The sequence below is a fragment of the Pantherophis guttatus genome, chromosome 5 (genome assembly GCF_059756535.1).
Source record: "Pantherophis guttatus breed Tessera chromosome 5, ASM5975653v1, whole genome shotgun sequence".
Taxonomy (NCBI): Eukaryota; Metazoa; Chordata; class Lepidosauria; order Squamata; family Colubridae; genus Pantherophis; species Pantherophis guttatus.
The window spans coordinates 104,194,115-104,218,352 of NC_142067.1; the positions used below are offsets into that span (position 1 = coordinate 104,194,115).

A 24,238-nucleotide genomic window follows, 5' to 3' on the forward strand; every position below is an offset into this window, starting at 1 on the left:
CTCTATCCTGTGAGATAACCAGAGTTTCTGTCATTGCATCTTTTAACACTTCATTGTAGACCTGAAGCAGGAAGTCAAGATGTACAGTATTCCAAGTTCACATCCAATTTCCAACTCTCAGCTGTTGTTCACCAAAATTAAGCAAAGTTAACGATTCTTCATCCCATTATTTGCTTGTGGTACACAACACAGCCTATTCAATAACTAAAACCACTTTTCTATGTCACTGTAGAATAAAAAAAGGAGGAATATCACTGCATTATCATAGCTAATATCTTTTCCTAATTTAATAATTTTGCAAGTACAATAAATGAAAGCAATAAAAGAATAAAAAGAACAGAAAATACATTAAAAGATGTACAAGTATTACAGTTAGCTAAAATTCAAAACAACATTAATCTAATTTGCATGTTGGAATATCTCATTTCAATCTGAAATATTATATTAGTAGTTTCTCTTTGAATTGAATAAATATTTCTTGTATTAGTAGTAAAAAAAGGCAATATCTATGTTCAATACATTTAGATCACCGTACAATTATAATATTATATAAAAGAAAACCTAAACTTTGGATGTGATCTGAACCTATTTGTAAGAATTATAATTCAAACAATCATAGTTTCTACATTGTGGTAAATTCTGTATCAGATTTATTGTTTATACATAAACTTAATATTGACATTACTTCATCCCAATTCAACCATCAGTTTAGCAGTATAGCGCATTATATTAATTGAATTATATTCAATTAATATAATGCGCTATAGCTCACAAATGTTTGGTTTTTAATAAAATTTCTTCATCTGAAAAAGATCTACCAAACTGGGTTTTGTTTTGTTTTTTTGCTACAATAGACTGACAGAGACAGTAGAATATACTCCTACAATTTGCTTTCTCATTCTTCTATGGAAGAAATTGTATTTTCAGTTGAAGACATACAGAGGGATACAAAATTCTTGCAGCCCTTACATGTACAAACCCAAATCAGTATACCTTATGGGAATATAAAGTTTAGCAATATTAACAAAAATCTGACAGTCTGGAATGGAACATTTATTTCATTCTATTATAAATCATTTTCCACAACTGTTGGACTTTACACGACATAACATCACACAGGAAAAATGATCCAGTATCATTAGCACATTTCCAGGAATATTTTAAGAATAAATTGTCTAATCAACACTAGAGTAAAACACCACCAGTAAAATATCTGATAACCAAATTGTTGTAGTGGCTAAGGCATCAAGACTAGAAAGTGGGAGACTGTGAATTCTAGTCCTACTTTGGGCATGAAGCCAACTGGGTGTCCTCAGGCAAGTCACTTTCTCTGAACCCTAGGAAGGCATTGGCAAATCACTTCTGAAAAACCTTGCCAGGAAGAGTCTCTGAGAATCAGATATGATCGAATGGAAGGAAAAAAATCTGATACCAATTTTCTCTGAGGATAGTACTGACTAAATATTTTTATCCCGTTGATATTATTGTTGCATATTGATCGTTCTCTTTAAATTCTGCATTCATTTAATCACTCTTTAACTTGTTCACTTTGTGAATCAAACTTCCCTGCAATTTATAGTTAAGCTCTAATAAATGGTCTTAATTAAATATAATACATTTTGAAACTTAGATCTCTAAGCATTTTCTTTCGTTTTCATAATTCTTTTTGGACACTAGTGGGCCAGGAGGTCCTAACTTTCCTAACTTGAAATAGTTAGCATTATATTTCTCTAAGTCTAAGTAATTATTCTTAAATAAATCTTTATTATTTTTTGTTAAACAAATCCCCAGATAAATGATCTTTTTAGCAATGATGTTAAAGCTCCTTGTTTCAGGAAATAGATTTCTTCCTGAAATAAGTTTCATACCCATATTTGGATCTTGTATTTATTAATCCAATAGACTGATAATGAATCATACTGCTGTATATATTCTATTAAGCTTTATTAAGAATCCTTTGGATAAATAATTATAAATTCAACATAATCTCATATAATTTTGTTTTTGGTTTGACAGTTTGATTTCAAAATGTCTATTATTCTGTTGCATCCTATAACAACCATCTTTTTAGTGATTAAAGTTTAGTTTTGTATTTCATCTGCTTCTTGTGTGTTGTTAGATGAATGTAAGTGTGTTTGGACAGAAAACTGAAATTCAGTTAATATGAGGAATTCAGTTAATGCAACAAATGTACAAAGCATTCATTTTATAAAACAAGAAATGAAAACAGGAGTTTATATATTTTGCACATTTTTGTCTACAAAAACTGTGTGTGGAATTTCCTTTATATTGGGCATCTGAAGGATGAACCAGACTGACACAGCAGACTTCATAATTTAACTACACAAAAATGAATTTTAAATCTCATCTAAACTTTGAGCCAAGCTTTGCTTTTCTTCAATTTATTTACATCCCTTGTTTGGTATCTCATTTCCATTTCATTTGTTTAATATCCATTTGTAGTAAGATAAAAATGATCAACTCTCTTTTTTCCATTGAAGTTTCTTTGTACTGCAAAATGCACAAACTGATGTTTAATGTAAGTGGGATGGCAAGATACGAAGGAAGTTAGGCTGTCCACATATTTCCTGCTAATGAGCTACAAAAGCTCTGAACTGCAGGGCACTTGTGTGTTTTTTTGTTTTTGTGAAGTGTGAAGCTTAATGTCAGATGAGAAGTACCATACATTGAATTCATTTTCTTTCTTCTTTTTTTTATTAATATTTTTTCATTGAATTCATTTTCATTCTGAAAATCATACAAATCACCTTCAGATAATTCTCAAAACTGACAAACCTTAGCAGAAGCTTTCTTGAGGAGAAAACAGATGTTTCCTATTTAAAAAGTTTTTTAAATTCATACATGCTGTTATTAATTTTGTGAACAGTCTCAATGTATTCAAAATTAAATGAGATGGGGATTGATAAAGAAAGTGGAAAATAGTATCTTTCTAGAGAACCAAATATTTGTACGATAATGCAGTGCTTCTTAATCTTAACAGATTAAGTTTTATGGACTTCAAGTCCCAGAACTCCCCAGCCAGCCTTGAAGTTTATACATCTTCAAGTTACCAAGATTAAGATAATTTTTAAAGCCCCATATATGTTTCCAGCTAGCATTATTTCTTCTGTCTTTTCCTTAAAGTCTTGCCTCGTGCTTTTTTGCCCTCAAACACTGGCCTGGCTGTCACCATCTGCATTTCTTCCTCTGCACTGGAGCTGCTACTCCTTGCTTCACTTTGTGCAGATGCAACTTCTAGGCTAGTTTTGTGACTTGCCATGTTCGTTTCGAGCATCTTTGCATTCTCCCCTTTTCTGTGCTTTCTGGAAGCTTCATTCTCCAAATCATCAGCTGAAGACTCGCTGGATGCCTCCGAGAGCAGAACCTCTCCTATGAAGCCACCACACAGAACGCTCTGTTGCTCAGATGGTGGACATTTTTTCCGTTTGCTTCCTCGTTTCTGGCATCCAGCCCTTCCTTTATTGAATGCCTGCCCTTTCTTCTGTTTCAATTCTTTTTCTAGGACAGCAGTTGCCTCCTGGACTTCACTGTCGTCTTCCTCCTTCTCTTTTCTCCTCATGCAGGTCACAGCTCGGCGAACCCTCTGACTCTTGATGGCTTGTTTTTCATGTTGTGCCAGTCTGAAGAAGGAGTCAATACGCAGCTGAGTCTACAAAAGAAAGAAAAGTACCCCTGTAAGATTCTGTAAGGGTTATGGCGGATACTATCTGCAGTGGAGAAAACATGCAACAAAATGCACATCCTTGACAAGAGAATATTTGTTCAGAGCTCCGGCTGCTTGTGCCTAGTCCTGATACATTTAAGATAGGGTAGGGACTATCTAGCCCTCCAGCTGATGCTAAACTACAGTTCTCAGCAACCTCATCTAGCACTGACAATGGTGAGGAATGCTGGGAAATGAAGTTCCACAATACTTGGATTGCCAGATATTCCCTACCATCTCAAGATGTTTTATGGAGGTCAAGCAGGCCAATTCACTCCAAGTCTATATTCGGTTTCCATTAGGGTTCGGCCAATGTTCTAATATCCCACCCTAGTCTCTTAGTAGCCCCATTTAGGTTCCATTTTTGTTGATACAGAAGGATTCCATTGAAATAAATAACAGATTCATGTCCTGTAGATGTTTTGGCTCCAGTACAGGCTGCAACCGGCAGTTTGCTCTTAGAGGTACCTATACAACTTTTTAAAAGCTTTCCCAGGGCTTGATACCAGACTGCTTTTATAGGTGGATAGCAACCTGTTTATTTAGACAACTTTTAAGAAGCAATCATTTTGTACAATCTGCTGTTGTTTGTATTGCTATTATGTCATTAAAATATTAACTCTTGATGGCCACATGTTTACTTTATGCTTCCTGTCAGAGTTTACTTGGAAAAATTACAAATTACCATGTTTTCCCAAAAATAAGACCTTGGCTTATATTTTTTTGAATCCCGAAATAAGCGCTTGGCCTTATTTTTGGGGAGGTCTTATTATTTTGGGGCGTGTGGAACAAGATGGGGCTCCTCTTGCTGTCTTACCTGATTTCCAGTTCTGCGGTTAAATATTTTCGGGGAGGGTTTATTTTTGGGGAGGCTTATTTTAATGCATGCGCTCAGAAGCCTGATTGGGCTTATTATCAGGGGATGTCTTATTTTTGGAAAAACAGGGTATTAGAAAAAAACATGCAGATTGCAAAATAGCAGCAACCAACAACTTATACAATTGTCAGGACTGTTATATTTTTGTGCTTTTTCTACATATATATTTGCCTAGATTTGACCCTAACCAAGTCTGGGATATAGAAAATCAGACTCCCTTCATCTAGAATCTTTTTTGCCATTTCTAATCAGCTACTACATGACTGAAGCCTAGTCTTTTGACAATGAACCCTTCATCTAACCAATTCTAAATGCTGGGATTATAAACACTGTGCATTCAAACAGTGACTCTGCCATTCCCTATGGTTGCTTTCAATCTCTGAACAAACAGGAATATTCTGGGGAAAATAGCCTGCTTTATTCCAGGACACTGACCCGTGAAAACAAGTGGTCTAGATATAACTTTTGTCTACTCAGTATTAAGATTCAGTACTGCTCTTTTCAGACTGTATATAAAGTAACAGTTCTGAAATAATGAAACACATAGCTTACTTCCTTATTATATTTTCATCTGATCCAACCAATTTTTATACCAAATTCTAATTACTCATCTGCTTTTTAAAAATTTATTTTCAGAGATGTTTCAGTTCCCACAACTGATATAGTATGATAACTTAAATATTAATTATATATTTTGTGGAAGGGAGAAATATAAGCTGTATTCATTATTACACGTACAGATAGTTTTGTAAGTTTACGGCAAATCTGACCTGGACACTTCAAGTCTACCAAGATCACTGTCAAAGAAAAGGTTTCATTTTCAGTAATACCTGTTGAATATTCAGTTGTTTGAGAACAGGAAAGAGAACTTCGTCCGTTTTTAACTTAGTCCATCCAAAATGACTTTGGCAAAATATGCAAACAGTTAAGGACCAGTAGTAACAAGCAAGCATTCGCGAAAGATTTCTAAAGATGTGTCTGAATTAGACATTTTGAAGCCCTTCTGCTAATTTTGAACTTACATTACTTTTCACATGCAAAAACTGTATTCCCAAACTATTTTGTACTGACAATTGCACCAGGCAAGTAAACAATGATCACTTTTTAAAAAACCAATAGACCAAATATGGGGTTTAATATGCTGAGCTTCTTAATTTTATTTATACTAGGGTAGAGACTCTGCATCAACCAAACATATAACAAGTAATATATAAGGAAGTGCTACTAATTAGTATTCAGAAAAATTAAATTTGCATTAGCCAAATAAGTAATTTACTAGCTATAGAATCTAGAATTCTTCCACTCAAAGAAGGAAACAAGAAACCACCATACTGAAACACAGTTCATCTATGCCAGGGGTGTCAAACTCAAGGCCCATGGGCCAGATCCAGCCCATGTGGTACTTAGATCTGGCCCATGGGGACCCCCCGGTCTCAGTTTTCACTGGCAGAGGATTGCAGGAGGCCGAAAATCCAGACCACCACAGGCTTCTCCGACACGAGTGATGTCAAGCTGGCCACACCCACCCCAGCCATGCCTATCCCGGCCACACACACCCCGAGGTCAAACACAACCCTGATGCAGCCCTCAATGAAATTGAGTTTGACACCCCTGATCTATGCAAACGTTTGCACTAGAATATCTTTTTTTTTTATAAACAATTTGTTAAGAGAACAAACGGTGGAAAGGATATTCTCTAATTTGTTCCACATTAGGTCTTCCCCAAGCAAAGGATGCCTTTGACTCATCCACCACAGGGTGCAAATAAGCTTCCGCCACAGAAAGATTTGGGAAACCAGGAGCAATTTCTATGTGCCGCAGTTTTTTCTTCACTTTAGTATCATATGGATTAGGACGTATTTTCTTATTCTTTTGAGCCTCAGCCCACCATTCCCTAAAAAAGAAGAGAAAGAGAGAAAAAGAGGCATATTTTAAAAAATGATTTGACTTAGGCTTTGGAAATGAAAAAAATGAAAGCCGCACAATGAAAATTGCCTACAGGAGTTTCAAGAGAGGCTCCAGTCCACGTCCAGGGAACTCATTCAAAATCTCCATTGCAGTTACATAGCCAACGTTAGGGATGCCCTCAGTGTAGTCGCTGCCCAGGAGATAGGCCAGATTAATCAACTTGTTTCGATCCAAGCCTGAGGGGGGGAAAGGAAGTGATCATGTGCAAGTTTCTTATCAGGTAGCAGAAAAAAAAGAATTTCTTTCTTTCTTTCTTTCTTTCAGGGATTCAAACAAGGTAACTCGAGACAGAGTACAACAAAAACAAACAATAAACAAAGGAAGCTAACTATACAATGTTAAAAAGAACAACCCAATATAGAAAATACAAAATGATGACCCACGGGGATAATTAGTCAACTAAAAGAGGATATAAATACCTTGGGGGGGGGGGAGTTATAGCCACTTATAGCAAGCAGAGTTGGGACCTGTTATATATTGGAGAGAGTTTGTTCCTATGCACATATCCTAGGAGCACACACCCCCAATGAGAATTTATTTGGGTAAGTGGAACATACTTATATCCGTTTTGTTACATGGAAATTAGCATTGGGAATGTCAGAAAAAACATAAAAGTAAATTAGTTTATCGAAGTATAAAATACAAAGAAAAAAAACATGGAAAAGTAAGAATTCTGAAAGGAAGGGAAAAAGAGGAGGTATAGAGTAACTAATAAAAAACTAATAAAAAAGTTTAAATTTGGAAGAAATATAAAAATAAATTAAATGAAGCAGGAATAGCAGACTTTAGAAATATTTAGGGTACACCAAAAAGAGATGTTATTCTGTAAGAATAAACGGGTGCGCCAATCTTGAAGACTGAATATAAAACTGAGAGATCACGTATGTTGAAGTTGTTTGATCCTACAGGTGAATAAAGGCCAAATCACAAAGAAGTATATGGAGGAAGCATTAATAAATCAAGAGGGAGGGGTAAACTAAAAACGTTGCATTGAGATGGTGCTGATAAGATAATCAAACAGAGAGAAATAATAATCTGAAGAATAAAAGGGAATGTATAACAAAGTGTACAGATAAAATGGAAGCAATACTTTTTTGTAAGGCAGAATGGTATGGAGAGGAATAATTATTAGTTTGGCATAAACTAGATTTAGCCTCTTCTTTATCCTTATCTCATGATTCAATTCCTTTGGCTTTCTATTTCTTCCTCATCGTCTGCCCTTTGTTTACAGTTGTTTACTTCAAAAGGGAGTAGTGTGATGAGTGTGCGAGTTTACCACTGAAATTAAGTTATATCTTTGGAAAAAGATAAAAGAAACCATGATTCAAGGTCTCATATCATGAATTACCTAGCTGATTTTGGAAGTCCACAAACTGATAATATTCGACGTACTTGCTTTGATTGAAGAAGTTTTTGTACACATGACGTCCTCCAAACAACCAAATATCACTGTCATCTGTGATTGTCCCAGAAGTTTGATCAGTAAGATCCAAGACAGCACACTGAGCTTCTGCTTCCATTGGAGCCTCGATGTATGGAATGCCAAAGAGGCGCAGAAGTTCCTGCGAACAAGCAGGAAAAACCATTCCAAAATTAGTTGGTGGTGAAATCTGCTAAGGGTCGGTTCATCCATCACACATGCTAATTTCCTGGTGATGAATGGACTTGTAGAAGATACATCTTTAAAACTGTTCTTCAAAGCAAGATTTGGGCATTATTTTTATAATTAGTCAGATACATTAACCAGTTCGAGCAATAATTAGTGTAAATGAATCAGATGCAATTTTTTTCAGATACTAAGAGCAATAAAGACTCTTAGTATTTAGTAAATTCTTTTTTATTTTGCTTTATTTTAAGATTTCTAGCGTAGAATATGAGAAAAAACAAAGGTTTAGGGTCTAACAATAGAATATAATTGGCAGAAAACATATTTGTTTTTGTTAAAAACCTAAGAAGCATAAGCTAGCTGCAATTTGAAATGTATTTTATTCAGCCTTCTATATATATTATGTTAATTAATACTGATTATGAGTTACAGGAACAATTTCAAAAACTATTAAATTTGCAGCATTCCTGATGAATTGAGATATCTAGGAGTAATTATTGCTAAAATTGGCACCAAGTAAAAAATAAAAATCTAGTTTGGTGTTGTGATTAAGGCATCAGATTAGAAACCAGGAGACTGTGAGTTCTAGTCCTGCCTTAAGCATACAGCCAGCTGGGTGACCTTGGGCCGGTCACTCTTTTTCAGCCCGAGGAAAGACGTAATGGCAAACTACTTCTGAAATCTTGTGCAGAGAAATGCAGACATGTCCATGCAGTTGCCAGGAGTGATTCGAGGATATGCCTCACCCTCTTGATAGAATCGTGATATATGCCTATTTTTATTTCTAAAACACTCAATTCCATCACCATGTTTTATTTTCTTTAACAAAAAAAATGATAAGCTATATCATATAAGCAAAACACATCTAAATATGAAATATTGTTTTGATGGATTTTATTAATGATAACTTGTATCATTAGGAATTCAAATAGAAGCTTGTGAAGCACTACTGCTGTTTGTATTGGAAACGCCTACCAAGGAAACACCTTTCAGGTTGAAAGGATTAGCCAGTGACATTGACCTGTGCCCAGGGGATGACCGAGGCGGCTCCCTTCATGTCTCTGTCATTTTCCCATCAAAGTGGTCCTTTCGGTTCAGTTCTGAACAGGAAAGGCACCTTTGGGACAACCATGACCTGGATGATTGAGAATCTTCATAGACAATACAATGCTACTATGAATATTTTCTCAAACAACACTGTTCGGGCACTTCACATCCCATCTAAAATACAGATTTCTCTAGATAGTCTTGCCAAATCAACACTCTCATTTTCCTCTTCTATATAATAGGCCGTCTCCATCACCCGCTGAGAACAAATGAAATAGATCATAAACACAAACCTGACTCTCTAAGAACATCTGTCCTGTCACAGTGGCAGCTGTACGTTCCTGCTGCTGTTTCTGAGCTTGAAGTGCTGTTTGTTCAACAGACAAATTTGTTTCCAAGACCTCCAAATCCTCCTACAAAGATACAAACCAAAACATTGTTAAATCTAAAGTACTGAGGTCTGTTAACTGTCTTCCTTTAAGCTTCTTATAGGTATAATTAGAAACCAATTCTCTCAGTTCCTGCCAAAGGACCCTATAAAAATTAAATCTAGGAGAGTTATGTCATAGGTGGTAATATTAAATTAGGTGTGCTCCCACCAACAAATCCACAATTTTCATCTTTAAATGAACACACATATACACACACACCTTTTCCAGTGCTCACAATTACAGGGAAAAGTTATCCCTACGTATTTTTAAGTCATCTCATTCTTCATTATTTCCACGTGTCTCCCCAAAGTTTCCAAAATAAAAACGGTTCACAGCTCATAGTTCTGCCTTGTTATTCCTCAAATACAGATAGTTGAAAAATAATTACCATATTAATATTCTGCCATTCATTAATTTCAGCTTTCTCTGTGCTTTCCATTCCAGCATTTTGTAGCATAGCAAGTTCTGCATCTTCACCATTTTCTGATTTATTCTCTGTAGCATCCTCACTCCCCTCTTTCATTTCCAATGAAGCTTCAGACGCCACTCCAACCTCCTCTTCAGTGGAGGCAAGTGATGTCTCAGATGTTCGATCTTGTTCACCACTTGGTTCAGTCTCTACTTCAATGAAACTACCTATAAAAATATTGCATTATATATTACATATCATGTTAATAGTGCATAACTGATTTTGTTGCATTATGTTAGATGCCTTCTTGCCATCGCTTGCCACAATATTCTTTGCATTTTATCACTATTTAGTTAATAAACTTTGGCTGCTGATATAATATACACATCTATCTGTATTTTTAAATGGGCTTTACTTTTTTTTATGAAATGAAAACATTTTTCAATATTAAAAAATAGCACTAGAAGCCAACTTAAAAAATGAAAAATGCATGCCTTCCAAAACCAAACAGTTTAAAATCAATCTCTGAATTACCTGAACATGCATATTCACAAGCCAACTTGCCAGGAAAGTTCATAGAATTTCTTACTTTCCGACTTATATAATTTTAAAATTATTCCAGTTAATGTTAATGTTTAATGTTACATTAAAACTTACATACCATCAGAATCACTTTCTTCAAACCGTGATTGATGTTCCACACTCTCTTCAAGTTTAGGGATATTGAAAGGAAACAAAAATTCATTCTGTGTACAGGACACATTTTTTTCTGAATGGCTAGCCAATTCCTTTAAACACTGAAGTTTTCCAGTTTGGGCTAACTCTGCAAAACCTGAATGACTTGAGCCAACTGATGGAATTGGAGACAAAGACATTTCTGGCTGCTTTATGCTGTTGTTTGGACTCTGACATGGTTCAGGGCTTACATCTATTTGAGAAATCCCGGTTTCTACACTTTTTTCTTCATTTTCTTCCTCAGGCAAAAGTCGTTTTTGCACAGCAGGAATGCATGGGCTTTTTTTAATATTTCTACTTTCCAATTTCTGTACTGGTAAAAGTTGTTTTTCATTCTGCTCTTCAGGAACTGCTTCTTCTTCATCATCTGAACTGCTAGCAAGATGGTCCTTCATGGACGTTCTTTCTCCTTGAGTAATATTAGTCCTATTGATAAATGGTGCTGTGATAATCTCCTCCTCCTCCTCCTCCTCCTCCTCCTCACATAATGCCTGCTGAATAGCCTTGATTGTTCGTGGAGACATGTTACCTTTGTCTACACTGGGCGTGAACTCAGACTTGTCTAAATTAAGGTGGTTCTTGTTTCCATCTTCCAACTCATCTTCTGAGCCGCTTCCCAAAATAGCAGCCTGGATAGCAAGCATCGTTCTGGGAGAAGGGGGCGTTGCATAAGCACTACTGGTTGATTCCATTGAAAGCTCACATGTGACTGGCTTAACTTGCATGTCGTTGATATTTTTGCTAGGTTTGAAATCTTTCGACATTGTAGAAGAATGGATTGCAGATGTCACAGAACTAGAAGTATTTCCTTTGGACTGGGTACCTGAAAGAGAAAAGGCATAAACAAAGGAATTTTATTCGTATGGTAAAAGAGATGGAGTAAAATTTAAATGCAATTTTTAAAAACATTATTTGAAACTACGCTACAGTAATCAGTTATTGCGGAACTCTCAATAGTACTCTGAATCTGTTCTGCCCCAGCTACAGATCCCGAAGAATGCAGCACACACAAAGTCTGTACAAACCTTAGTTTACTAAATTAAATCAGTCTTTTTCAAACAAAGGCTGTTAATTAACTTTCTTAACAGCCTAAAAGACTCCAAAGAATAAATAATCATAATCTTACTAGGATTGGCAGAAAGCCCAGAAGTAATTTGCAGGTAACTGATAAAAGAACTAAGATCAAGACACGAAGGAAAGTGAACTAAGTTGTTCCCTGCAAATTGCCTCAGTCATCATCCATCCTTAAATAGGCTAAAGGAGTGGCCAATTAGCCCCAAGCCTTACTCTCGAGGAGACCTTTTCCTGAGGAGCCACTCCTGCCTTTTGGCAGCTCTGCACACCCGTGCATCGAGAAGAGGCTCCTCCTCTTCTTCCTCTTCACCCATGGAAGCTTCTGGAGGTTCTGAAGGCCCTAGCTGAATCCCCGCCTCTGGCACCACATCTTCTCCAGCCTCCTCACTGTCCAACTCAAATGCCAGCTGGACAGGCTGCTGGCGCAACACCACACCAGCCTCCTCACTGTTGGAATCAGCTACTAGCTGCACAGGCCACTGACGGGCCACAACAGAATCTGGAGGATTCCCTTGATACCTTTTAATAGGATGTAATGAGAGGTATCTTCAGATACAACCCTCCTGGTTTCCAATTCTTTCAAGAAACCCCCATCTTCTTCATACTGGTGCTGGATTTGGCCAGAGTGTTGTTCATTCATCTCCTTCTGCACTTTTTCTATGTGTCGATTTAAGCTGCTTTTCTTAAGCAAACCCTTGAGCTGATACTGGGAGAAGTCATCGGATTCCTTGAAAGAAATAATGGAATTAAATGACAGTCTGAAAGAACTAGACTTCCTATATTTTTAGAATACATGTATTGACAAAAACAGGATTTGAAACAAGAAGGATTTCTAGAGGCAAAAGCAACATCATGTTTAAAATTTCCTCAAAGGATTTTATTTCATTTTTTAATAGTACCAACATTCTGGGTCTTGGTGGGATGAACATATTTAACATGAAAGCACATCTACTGACTTTGAAATACTTGAACATGAGTAGGAATAGTTCTTCCCCACATATGACAAGTCCTTACCGTAGTGTCACACAGGTATTCCTCTGGTTAGGACCACAATTGAGTCCAAAATATATGTTGCTAAGTGAAACATTTGTTAAATGAGTTTGCCCCAATTTACGACTTTCTTGCCATAGTTGTTAAGTGAATCAATACATTTGTTAAGTTAGTAACATGGTTGTTAAGTGAATCTGGATTCCCCATTTACTTTGCTTATCAGAAGGTCCCCAAAGCTGATCACGTGACCCCAGGGCACTGCAGCCGTCATAAATATGAACCATTTGCCAAGCCTCTGAACTTTGATCATGTGACCAGAGAGATGCTGCAATGGCTGTAAGCATGAAACCATTAATGAATTGTCACTAAACCAACTGTTGTAAGTCAAGGACTACCTATACTAAGTCCCTGGCTAGAGACACTGCAAGTAGAGAGCAAGGAAGGTTGCATTCTCTGTGACCACACATGCCCTATAGAACAGTATCCCTTTGGAAATCCAGGTGGCCTGTTAGCCTTTGGTAAGGCACTGAAGAGCTGTCTGTTCTCCCAACCATAACAGATCGGGCAGGTTTCGCTGCTTTTATGAGGTGGGTTCATTGGTTTGACCTCAGAGGTCGTAGTTTAGATGGTTAAATGAAATACACAGACACATAAACACATGCTTGTGTATGTTTGTATGTATGAGAGCGAGGACATCATCAGTGCTGTCGTTATCCATACACTGGGCATGATGATGTTACCTAGTTGGGTAATGAAATGTCTGCAAGCAAACAACCAAGCTCAGAGAACACCAAGAACTCCACAGTCCCACCCTGAGTTAGATATTCTCTTCTGAGTAGACACTCACAATGTGTCTGTCTGTCTGTCTATCTATTTGTGTATCTATCTGAAAAACAACTCACCAAGGAGACACCAAAACTCTCCTTTTGCTACCATGTTTCCCCGAAAATAAGACCTCCCCGATAATAAGCCCAATCGGGCTTTTGAGCGCATGGGCTAAAATAAGCCCACCCCAAAAAAATAAGCCCTCCCTGAAAATAAGCCCTCCCTGAAAATATTAAAACGCATGTGCAGCCGGTCCCCGCCATTTCCTCTGGTTAGGGCTAGGGAGACAAAGCTGGAAATCAGGTAAGACAGCAAGAGGAGCCCCATCTTGCTCCACACGCCCCAAAATAATAAGACTTCCCTGAAAATAAGGCCACGCACTTATTTCAGGGTTCAAAAAAATATAAGACAGGGTCTTATTTTCGGGGGAACACGGTATTACTTTTACAATTGGTATTTTAACTGTTTACACTAGGGATATTTGAATTTTACTTCCTAATAAATGTTAAATACGAGGTCAGCTGCTTTTCTTGTTTTACAAAACAGCAAGATAAAAATGTAACAAGAATCTATAGATAAGTACAAACCCAGAAGTTAAGTGCACAAATAAGGAAATCTGCCTGAAAGGAAACTTCGCTTACTGTAAATTGTCATTCAAACTATCCAGAGATGATAAATAATAACAAATATCCTATTTCCCAAGATATCCTCATTTAAGCAGTCATAGTATGAATGTTCTACTATTGAAACACTGTTAAGACCTGTATACTCATAATTATCACCTAAGTCCGTGATAGCGAACCTATGACACATGTGCCAGAGGGGGCACGCAGAGCCCCCTCTGTGGGCACGTGCGCTCTCGCCAGCTGCTCTTCTGGTTTCTGGGGTGCCAGCTGGTCTTCACGCGTGCTGGAGTGCCGGAAACCCAAACACGTCTCCGGCATTCCGGTGTGTGCCCACATGCACGCGTTCTGGTTTGGGCACTCGGTGCCGAAAACGTTCGCCATCACTGACCTAAGTATTTTCAACATTATTACTTAACAAAAATACAGGATTGCCTAACAGGGATTCATCAGCTCCAGACAAGGCACCCTTCTGCTTGAAAAGGCAAAGGAAAGCCTGTCCATTACCTCAGGCATGGCTTCAAATAATGTTCTTCTTCGTTTAGTGAATTCCTTCATGTCAGTAAGGATCTCGTGTTTTATTTCAGGAGGCAAGCTCAAGAAATCGTCTGATTCAACATCAACGGAACGAGGGTTTTCCAGCAATTCTTCCTTTGCAGAGGAGGGAGGAGGAGCACAAAAACATTTTATAAAATGAGTGGCATAAGATATGCACATAGATTAGGCAAGGACCATAAAAAGGACTAACCAAACTTCCTTTACCCTGATTGAAGATGGTTTTCTGAAACAAGGAGCAGAATGTACATTAGGAATTTAGTGGATCAGCATTAGAAAAGAGTCCATCCGGTATCAACCTTTGTCAATAAAGTCCAAAGTATACCTCTGGTATATGGGGTGGGGGGTGGGGACTAAATCGCAGTGTTTTCAGATTAAAGAACAAATCTGCCCCTTATGTTTTCATTAAAGTCTGAGACAAAATTTGCCCTTCTAAGAATATTTTTTATTATTATAAGAGGAAAAATCAGACAAACTTTAGGGCATCTCTGATGCCATGCCAAAGACCACAAGATGAAAGTATCTATGAGATATAGGGTCTTCCTGCATATATAAGGAGGAAAAGCCAAGAGATCTGGCTTGTTATCACCAGGATCTTTGAAAAATCAGTTTCTACCGTATTTGTCCTCACAAATCTTCCTCTATGAGCTTCCCAGGAATACTTGGTTGACCATAATGGGAAGACGCTAGAGTAGATTGGACAAAAAATATATAATTATAGCAAACATGATTAATGAAGTCATTAGAGTCAGCATAAAAACCTTGTTCCTCCTGATTTGCAGCTTAATCCCTTTTTGGCACACTATCCTGTCCTTATTAATTGCATTATGAAAGTTAAGTTTTTAAAAAATCCAGTATTTTATAGCTCCGAAAGTTTATGCAGAAGTTCCTTACCTACAGATTGCAAGCACTTCCCCTTTCCTCAAAATTCTTCTCCATTTATGCTATTGCCTGAATCCTGAAGCACAATAAACTGAACTTTGGACACTTTCCAAAATAGAAATAAATTTTATTAAATTTCAGACAGCATCACAAGCCTCTGAAGTTGCCTTTTAGAGGGTTAAACCTCTGTTTCAACGAGACCAGTATTGTCTGCTCTGTCTAGAATGAGCTTCCAATGATCTCATGCTAAAATCTTTAACTGTTCCACTGCTTTTAAAATATGTAATCGTCTTCTAACTTACAACCACACAGCAAGCCAAGAGCTCCGCTTCAAAAATGAGCATGCTCAGGACAAAACTACAGGTAGTCCTCAACTTAAAACCATTTGTTTAGTGACCTTTCAAAATTACAACGGCACTGAAAATAGTGACTTATGAACGTTTTTCACTCTTATGACCATTGCAGCATCTTTGATCGTGTGATCAAAATTCAGATGCTTAGCAACTGGCATGTATTTAACATCTCGAGGTGAAGTGATCACCTTTTGTGACCTTCTGACAAGCAAATCAATGGGGAAGCCAGATTCACTTAACAACCGTGTTACTAACTTTACATTGCACTGAATCACTTAACAATTGTAGCAATAAAGATTGTAAAATGAGGCCAAACTCACTTAACAACTGTCTTGCTGAGCAATGGAAACTTTGGACTCAATTATGGTTGTAAGTTGAGGGCTACCGGTATGTTCATTTTAACTATAACTGAAGTAAATGTAACTAAACACAGCTAACGTTGGTTCCTCCACATATGTAATACGTATCCTGTCATTAAAAACAACCATTTGGAAGCAACTTTTGGAGCCATCTGAGAGAATCCCACTGAAGTCATTCAAGGCTTATAGATCTAGCATTATGTACAATGCGAACAACCACAGTTAAGAGAAATTGTGGCTTCAAATTCTGGCATATTAGAGGAACCATGATTCCTGACCCAAAATTAAATAAGCCATGGGAATAAATTATTCAAAGTTCTAGTTTACTGTGCCATGTAAAGTGGTCTAGTGTTTTTCAGTGTAGCATATAGACCCCTTGATCCTTATAAATCACAGGGAGTTAGGCAGCAAATAAATGCAATAACTTTTAATATTATTATGTTTGGTCATACAGTCAACCAATTGCTTAGACTGGATTTGACGTTTCAAACGGTTAATGAAGTTTTTGGGGGGGAAACAGTTTAGTATGGGTTTGATTATTATTATATACACAATGTGAAGTCACAGCTGCCAGCTCTTTAGCTGGTGTTGGCCTTCACTCGCACTGAGTTCTTCCAAAGAATCTAGGGTGCCATAATGTATCAGCATAATATATCTACAAATCCAGTGTGGCTGTTTATAAATGATAGATGGAAATTTGGCCAATATGGAGATTTTCTAAGTACTGTTCAAGATCTTTTGGTATGGCATCCAGTATGCCAGAACCTCTGGTATCACCATTATTATTACTATCCATTTGTTTTCAAAGGATTGCAATGTAATATAAAATATATAGGGGCCTTACTTGCAATATTTTCTTCTGGGTCATCCTTTCTTCCCACTCTTTTTCATCTTCCTCTTCCGAGCTAGGCCATAAAAATACAGAACTAGTTTGCTAAATGTCAAAATTTGTCCACAGAAAACAAAAGACTATTTTAGATTCTATTGCTTCTTAATGTTTACATAATAATCTAATTTTTAAAATTTGTTTCACTCACCTATTTTTTTTATCTTCTTGTAAGGCAGGGAGCACATAAATGTCATCCACCTCTTCTCTTCTCACCTCTGCAAGACTAGGAAATTCAGCATTGCTGGGAATACAAGGGTATTTCATGTTAGGGAAACCAAAATACTTAAAAATTGAAAGTTCCCATAGGCATTTATAAACAGAGGTTTATAAATAAGGTTGTTCTTGCCTCTTGCCTGCTAAAGCAGCCTTGATTGCTTGTCGTTTCAGGAAGGTTTTCAAAAGCTTCTCCTTGGTTTTCTTTGAATCTGTGACTGCAGCTTCTTTTTGCTGCTTTCGTTTAGCCTGCAATAACATTGAGTAAAATACTTTGTAGTCACTGCTTTTATTAAAGCCTTTATTTGTCTCTCACCTTGTTGCTAGCAAGGCTGCCCCAGTAACTTGGAGATAAAGAAAAGGCAATTCTTGTCCTCGGAATTACCACTTTAAAAACACAGAGAAGAAAAAGGATTGGGAAGAGTCTATGGAAAAAGGGATATTCAGCTACTGATTCTTAATGATACACAAATCTTGTAATTACTAGAAGAGATTAGTGAATAACCCCACTGAAGTGGAAATTGCTCGGAGGAAAAGCCCCCAATTAGTGGTGGCTCATCTGGATGAGGGCATGACCCTATTCCATACTGGAATCCTAATGTAATCATTGTTGGAAGAAGCAGCAAAGCCCAATGAAACTAAATTCGCTGTGGTAATTTTCCTAAATTTAATTTTCATTTCAATGAAGACAGTAGATTAACAAGAGCCTTTCTTTTTAAAGTATTTCTTAGATTGCTGACTGTGACTGTGGAAGACAACTGTACTGGTCTGGAGATTGAAATTACTGATCTTTCTATGAGTCCCTGTATCAGATCACTTTTCTTCTGCATCCTCTTGCACAGTCTGGCCATGTAAGCTTTAGATTTCTTAAAGAAAGCCTTCGAGAACTTCTTTCTCCCTCTGCCCCACCCTACATCTTCTGATGTAGCCTAGTTTAAGAATATTCTTTCTTCTTTCTAGATAGGCAGCATATAAATGTAATAATGGTTCTGCAACCCAACAAGACTTCAAAGGATAATTAGAACCGCAGAAAAAACAATTGCTACCAACCTGCCTTCCATTGAGGACCTGTATACTGCACGAGTCAAAAAGAGGGCTGTGAAAATATTTAGACCCCTCGCATCCTGGACATAAATTGTTTCAACTCCTACCCTCAAAATGACGCTATAGAGCACTGCACACCAGACCAACTAGACACAAGAACAGTTTTTTCCCAAACGCCATCACTCTGCTAAACAACTAATTCCCTCAACACTGTCAAACTATGCACTAAGGCTGCATTACTATTACTAATAGTCTTCTCATCGTTCCTATCTCCCATCTCCTCCCACTTATGACTGCATGACTGTAACTTTGTTGCTTGTATCCTTACAATTTATATTGATATTGTTTCCTAATATGATTGCTTATTTGTACCCTATGACTATCATTAAGTGTTGTACCTTGTGATTCTTGACAAATGTATCTTGTCTTTTTATGTACACTGAGAGCATATGCACCAAAGACAAATTCCTTGTTTGTCCAATCAAACTTGGCCAATAAAGAATTCTATTCTATTCTATTCTATTCTATTCTATTCTATTCTATTCTATTCTATTCTATTCTATTCTATTCTATTCTATTCTAATAAATAAGTGGCTTGCCAAGGTAAGTCACTGGCAGGGAGGTTTTTGTTTTGCTAATGCTCTCTCACATGTTTTGTTAATTGATAAGTAAGAAGCCTATGTAATAAATGCACTTAACCAAAAATATGAGTAATGGTAAAGGAATACTACATAATTTCTGGGACTCCTCCTAAAGTTGAGCTTCTGTTATTTTAGGAATAACGCTATGCTTTAGATGAAATAATCTGGGCAACAGTTTTAAAAAGGATGAGATTCCCGGTTGGTGAGGGATGTGAGATGCTCCTCTACAGAAAGTTGCCATGTTGTGTTTTATTTTTCTGCCTAAAAGTATACTTTTGCTTTGTTTATCAAATTTGTCCCTCCAGTTTCCACCTAATTTGTATATTCATTGTTTTTAAATATGGGCTGGATTTGGGGTTTTGATTTACTGAGGGACAACCCGGAATTCTCAAATTTGGGTTTTCCCAGATGTGCCAGTATACCTACTCTAATAAATGGAAGATTTGAGATGCCTGTCTCGGAGTCTTTGATTCTGGTTAGTGTCAACATTCCAGAACAACCCAACTCCAATCAAAGACTCCGAGATAGGCATCATCTCAAATCTTCCATTTCTTAGAGTAGGTATACTGGCACATCTGGGAAAACCTGAATTTGAGAGTTCCGGGTTTTCTCTCAGTAAATCAAAACCCCAAATCCAGCCCCTGCACCCATCAATCCATCACATGGCCCAATCACCATCCGTCCCAACTTGAGCCACCACTGCAACCACTCCTCCTCCAGATGCAGAAACACCATAACCTTGATCAAAAAGAAGAATGCTATTATGCCTAACCACAATCTCTCTAATAAATTCCCCCTCCTACTGTCCCAAGCTCAAGAAGGTGGCAGCGTGGAAGCTCCTGGTGTTAATATGGCTTCCAAAGCTGACAGCGCCCACATTTTGTTGTGGCAAATCAAGTTATTCCAAAATTAGACCATTATTTTTAAAAGCAAGTAAAGAGGGATTAAATACAATAGTCTGAATCATTAAGAAAACAAGATTTTAATTCCAATCTCTCCTATTCCTTTATTCTATTTTATTTATTCTATTCTAGCAAGTCACACTTGCTAAATTCTCTAATCCTTGGTTTACTAAATTTGTCTGAAAGTAACATGCACTGAAATTAGTAATTCCAATTTCAATGTGGCTTACATACCAAAGTTTGCCTCTTCAATAGAGGAGCTTCTCCATCAAAAACAAAAATGGGGCGGATCCGAAAGAAGAGCAGTTTGCAAAGTCGGCGAAACAATATGAGGAGATGAGCATTATGGATGGAATTCCCATGACGGTCTCTTGCTCCTTTAATAGCTTGATTCAACCAAATACTAATATCTTACGAAAGCATTTAAAGGAAGACAACAGAAAAGCGGCATATACAAAGAAGCATTGAGCTGTTTAAGCATACCAATCATTGATGCTTATATAACCAGCACTTTACAAAGCACACTTTATTACAAAAAGCTTATACTATAAATTTTATTTGGGTTTGAGATGTTTTTCCTTATTTTGCCACTTCTGTATATGAGAGGCTACATCTCTCAGAAGAGCCAGTAGAGCTATCTGACATTATGAGAGTAATATAACTGCTACGCATCATGTTGTGTGCAAATAGGTAGAGAAAAAAAAATACTACACTGCTGTTAATTTTAGCTGATGTGGTAATTTTCCTGAGATCGTAAAACAAATATATCAGGTAAATTTAACAAGAAGACTGAAAATAAAATATTGGCTTTCAAATATTTATTGATTGAAGAAAATCAGCAATTATACATACAATCTATTAAAAAGTTCTTAAGGAAGCTCATTTTTTAAGGATACCAACAGCAAGAATTTTTCCTTCCAATGTTTCTGGGTTTACAGGTCTTCCTGAGCATTCCAGTAACTTCCAAAGCCCGTGAACTCCCATTATTTGTTAGCTAATATAATGAAAGTGAAATCTGTTGGAAGTAATAAAGATATTGATCAATTGCTTATATATTAAATATGACAATCATAACATCTTACTGTATCTAGTATTTGCAGAACTGCAATCTTGCTAGACAATTTAAAAATATTTAACTCAACCTTTTTCCAAACTTGTGCCTTCCAAAGAGATTGTTTCCTTCCCAATTATTAGCCATATTGAACAGTGACAGAGTTAAGAAACCCACAGATAACTGCACAATTTGGGGAAGGCCTGATTTACCTGAACAGGAACTTTAAACAATACCTTTAAACAATACCTATTAAAATGTCAGTTTTTCTACTAAAAACATTATGAAAATAGTACATAGACAGATAAAATAGCTTAATGAAAAAAAACTGGTCAAGAACACCCTTCCTCGCATCATTACCTATAAACCAATAAATCAATAGTTAAATCTTACAAGAAAAGGAATAATACTTATAAAATATTGCTTTCTTCATATATATTTTCATTTAATCAAGCCAATTATGAAGATTGCTTATAAATGAGCAAACATAGTTTTTTAAAAATAGAAATAATCCCTGCACCAACTACAATAGTATCCACCTCAGGATGGCAATCAGAGCTACATGACCTAATCAGCATTAGCATTCACATGAAAAACTGTGTAAAATAAATATATTATAAATAACCGGGTAAAATAAAATTACCCTGCAGTTTTAATAACGTAATTCACTCTCGCTCCATTTTCTCAACAAGATGGCAGTTGACAAGCAGAATAGAACAGTGAAAGGGTTTGAAGTGTATTTTTTAAATTAATCCTGAATTAGCACTGGTCTGAATTATTTAAAAGGTTTATTCCCCCCCCACAAGGACAAATAAGAGATCTGGTGCCATTAAAGCGCTGGTAAGGCAATTTTTCAGGTAGTCTTGGAAATGCTATCGAATGTCTTCGTTTTAAAGTAGGAAATCCAATCCCAACTCCAATTCTTTTAACTGCCTTGCCTTAACTGCGCAGATACAAACCCTTAACTAAACTGGCTTGCATATTCTGCATTTCTCCTCTGTGCTTTAGGTCTCCTAAGACAAATTCCCCACTGCAATCTTCTTCTTTTGCACTTTTTCCTACAACTCCATAAAGCCATTATGGTCCTTGTGTAATCGCTCCTGCTGCCTTCCTCCCTATCGATTTCCGACACCGAAACCAGAATTCACATGGGCGAAACTTCTAATAAAGGGAATTGCTGCAACGCAGGGCGAAAAAAAAACCAACGAACCTTAATTGGTGTAAAGCGAAGAAGATAAGCTTCTTTGGGGGCGGGGGGGGACGCAGGACGAATCCACCCGGGAACCTAGAATATACAGGGAAGAGCATTCGAAAGCAAAGCGCCGCTCATCCAGCCAGCGCCATGTTATTACGTCACAGACTGCGCTTCCCGCTGGGAAATGTAGTTCTTACACAGAGGCTGTGAGAGTATCAGGACGAGAAATATTCAAGTACTTCTATCGTTTTTGCAATCGCAGCAGAACTGTCATTTCTTCATTCTTTCTCCTGCTGTTCCTTAACATCGAAGGAAGAATTTTGCTGAGAAAGTAGGATCAAAAAGCAACTGGCATAAATTCGTGTGTCCGTCTGTACACTGTAGACACGCACAGTTACCTAGAAATTAGGGTAGAGGTCCAGGTGATTTTTTTTTTAGCAGAAATACTAATTAATGTCATTTGTTACCTCCTTTTCCTGGTTCCCCCCCCCCCTTCTTATTCCGAACCTTCTGGCTTTCCCATTCAAACATTACCAGTTTTGTCCTATTTTAAGATCAGGCTAGCAAGCTGTTATGAAAGCCTGAACTACTTCCCAGTAAACATGTGCATTCCTCCTCCCCCTTCCTTTACCATTGGAGAGTGAGATGCTAAGGCTTAAACAAAAACTGGAATCAGAGTAGGGTGTTTTTTTCCCAAGTGTTTCATTTTGTAGAACCCCCCCCCCAAGAATGAAATATTTTGGGAAATATTAAAAAGGCAGGATAAAATATTTCCCAAAGGAGAAATAAAAAATCTGTAAGGGAGGCAGAAACCAGCCTACCCCCACCTTCCTTATTTCCCTGCCCCAAGCAGAAACTGAGGCCAGCTTTTAGAAATGCAGATTTGGTAATCCATTCAGAAAGACTGGGTCAAGACAGAAACTCAGACAAGCAACAAACAAAAGGTTGACAAAATTAGCTCAGACACCTGGGATTTGCATTTCCTCTTTTGCCTATAGAGCCAGCTATGACCCCTACATAACCCTACATGACCCACATAGGAATCCAGAAGTTATAAAAACCCACTCACTCTAAACTCCATTTTGTCAGCTGCCCAGAACCACAAACCCTGGTGGTTCTGTTCACCAATAAATGGATCTTCTTTCCAATCAGCTTCCAGCCTCAATTTATTTCCAGCATCTTTCTCCCAGCTTGGAACTGTACCAGATGGATTTTCCTTCCAACAATTTCATTGCCTTTAGATTTGAAATGTTAGTTATTTTCCATATAGGTTGTCCTCAACTCACAATCATAATAGGCATTAGAATTTCTGTTCCTAAGCAAAGCAGCTATTAAGTTTGCTCTGCCCAATTTTAGCAACTTTTTTGCCATGGTTAAATGAATCACTGTTGTTAAATGAATCACATGATCATTAAGCAAATCTGACTTCTGCCATTGACTTTGCTTGTCAGAGCTAGTTGGGAAGGTTGCAAATGGTAAAATATGTGCCCAGGACATTGCAACAGATGTAAATACATTCTGGTTGCTAAGTGCCTGAATTTTGATCACATGGCCATGGGGCTGCTGCAAAATGTGAGAAACAGTTATAAGTGTGAGAACAAGTCATAAGTTACTTTTTTAGTGCTCTTGTAACTTCAAACAGTTGCTAAACAAATGCATTTAAATCAGAGACTGCTTGTAATCATTTAATAAGAATAATAAAATGGTTCTAAGCAATGTTGACTTTTAGCAACAGATGGCAGTAAGGAGTTGGAAAAAATTTATTGAGGAAACTACTGAATTAAATATAGCTGAAATTCCTTACATGATTGGGGAAAAGCACTAAAATCAAATAAATGCATTAAA

General features: G+C 37.1%; 1 protein-coding gene across 2 annotated transcripts; it reads right to left on the reverse strand.

Moving 5' to 3' along the window:
- Nucleotides 1-262: 262 nt before the first annotated feature.
- Nucleotides 263-22,791, reverse strand: ERCC5 (ERCC excision repair 5, endonuclease). Of its 2 annotated transcripts, XM_087871494.1 has the most exons (16): nt 22,409-22,791; nt 21,044-21,162; nt 20,382-20,557; nt 17,694-17,809; nt 17,496-17,588; nt 17,303-17,363; nt 14,817-14,960; nt 12,391-12,598; nt 10,724-11,620; nt 10,042-10,289; nt 9,516-9,635; nt 7,918-8,131; nt 6,601-6,745; nt 6,293-6,495; nt 5,432-5,514; nt 263-3,670 (listed from the first exon to the last, which is right to left on the reverse strand). In XM_087871494.1, exons 2-16 carry the CDS (start codon nt 21,129-21,131, stop codon nt 3,119-3,121), a joined length of 3,348 nt encoding a protein of 1,115 aa, XP_087727620.1. In that variant the 5' UTR covers nt 21,132-21,162; nt 22,409-22,791; the 3' UTR covers nt 263-3,118. The 2 variants fall into 2 exon arrangements, with proteins under 2 accessions (XP_087727620.1, XP_087727621.1); XM_087871495.1 differs by lacking the exons at nt 17,496-17,588; nt 17,694-17,809; nt 20,382-20,557; nt 21,044-21,162; nt 22,409-22,791 and having other exon boundaries at nt 14,817-14,956; nt 17,303-17,352.
- Between the last annotated feature and the right edge of the window lie 1,447 nt (nt 22,792-24,238).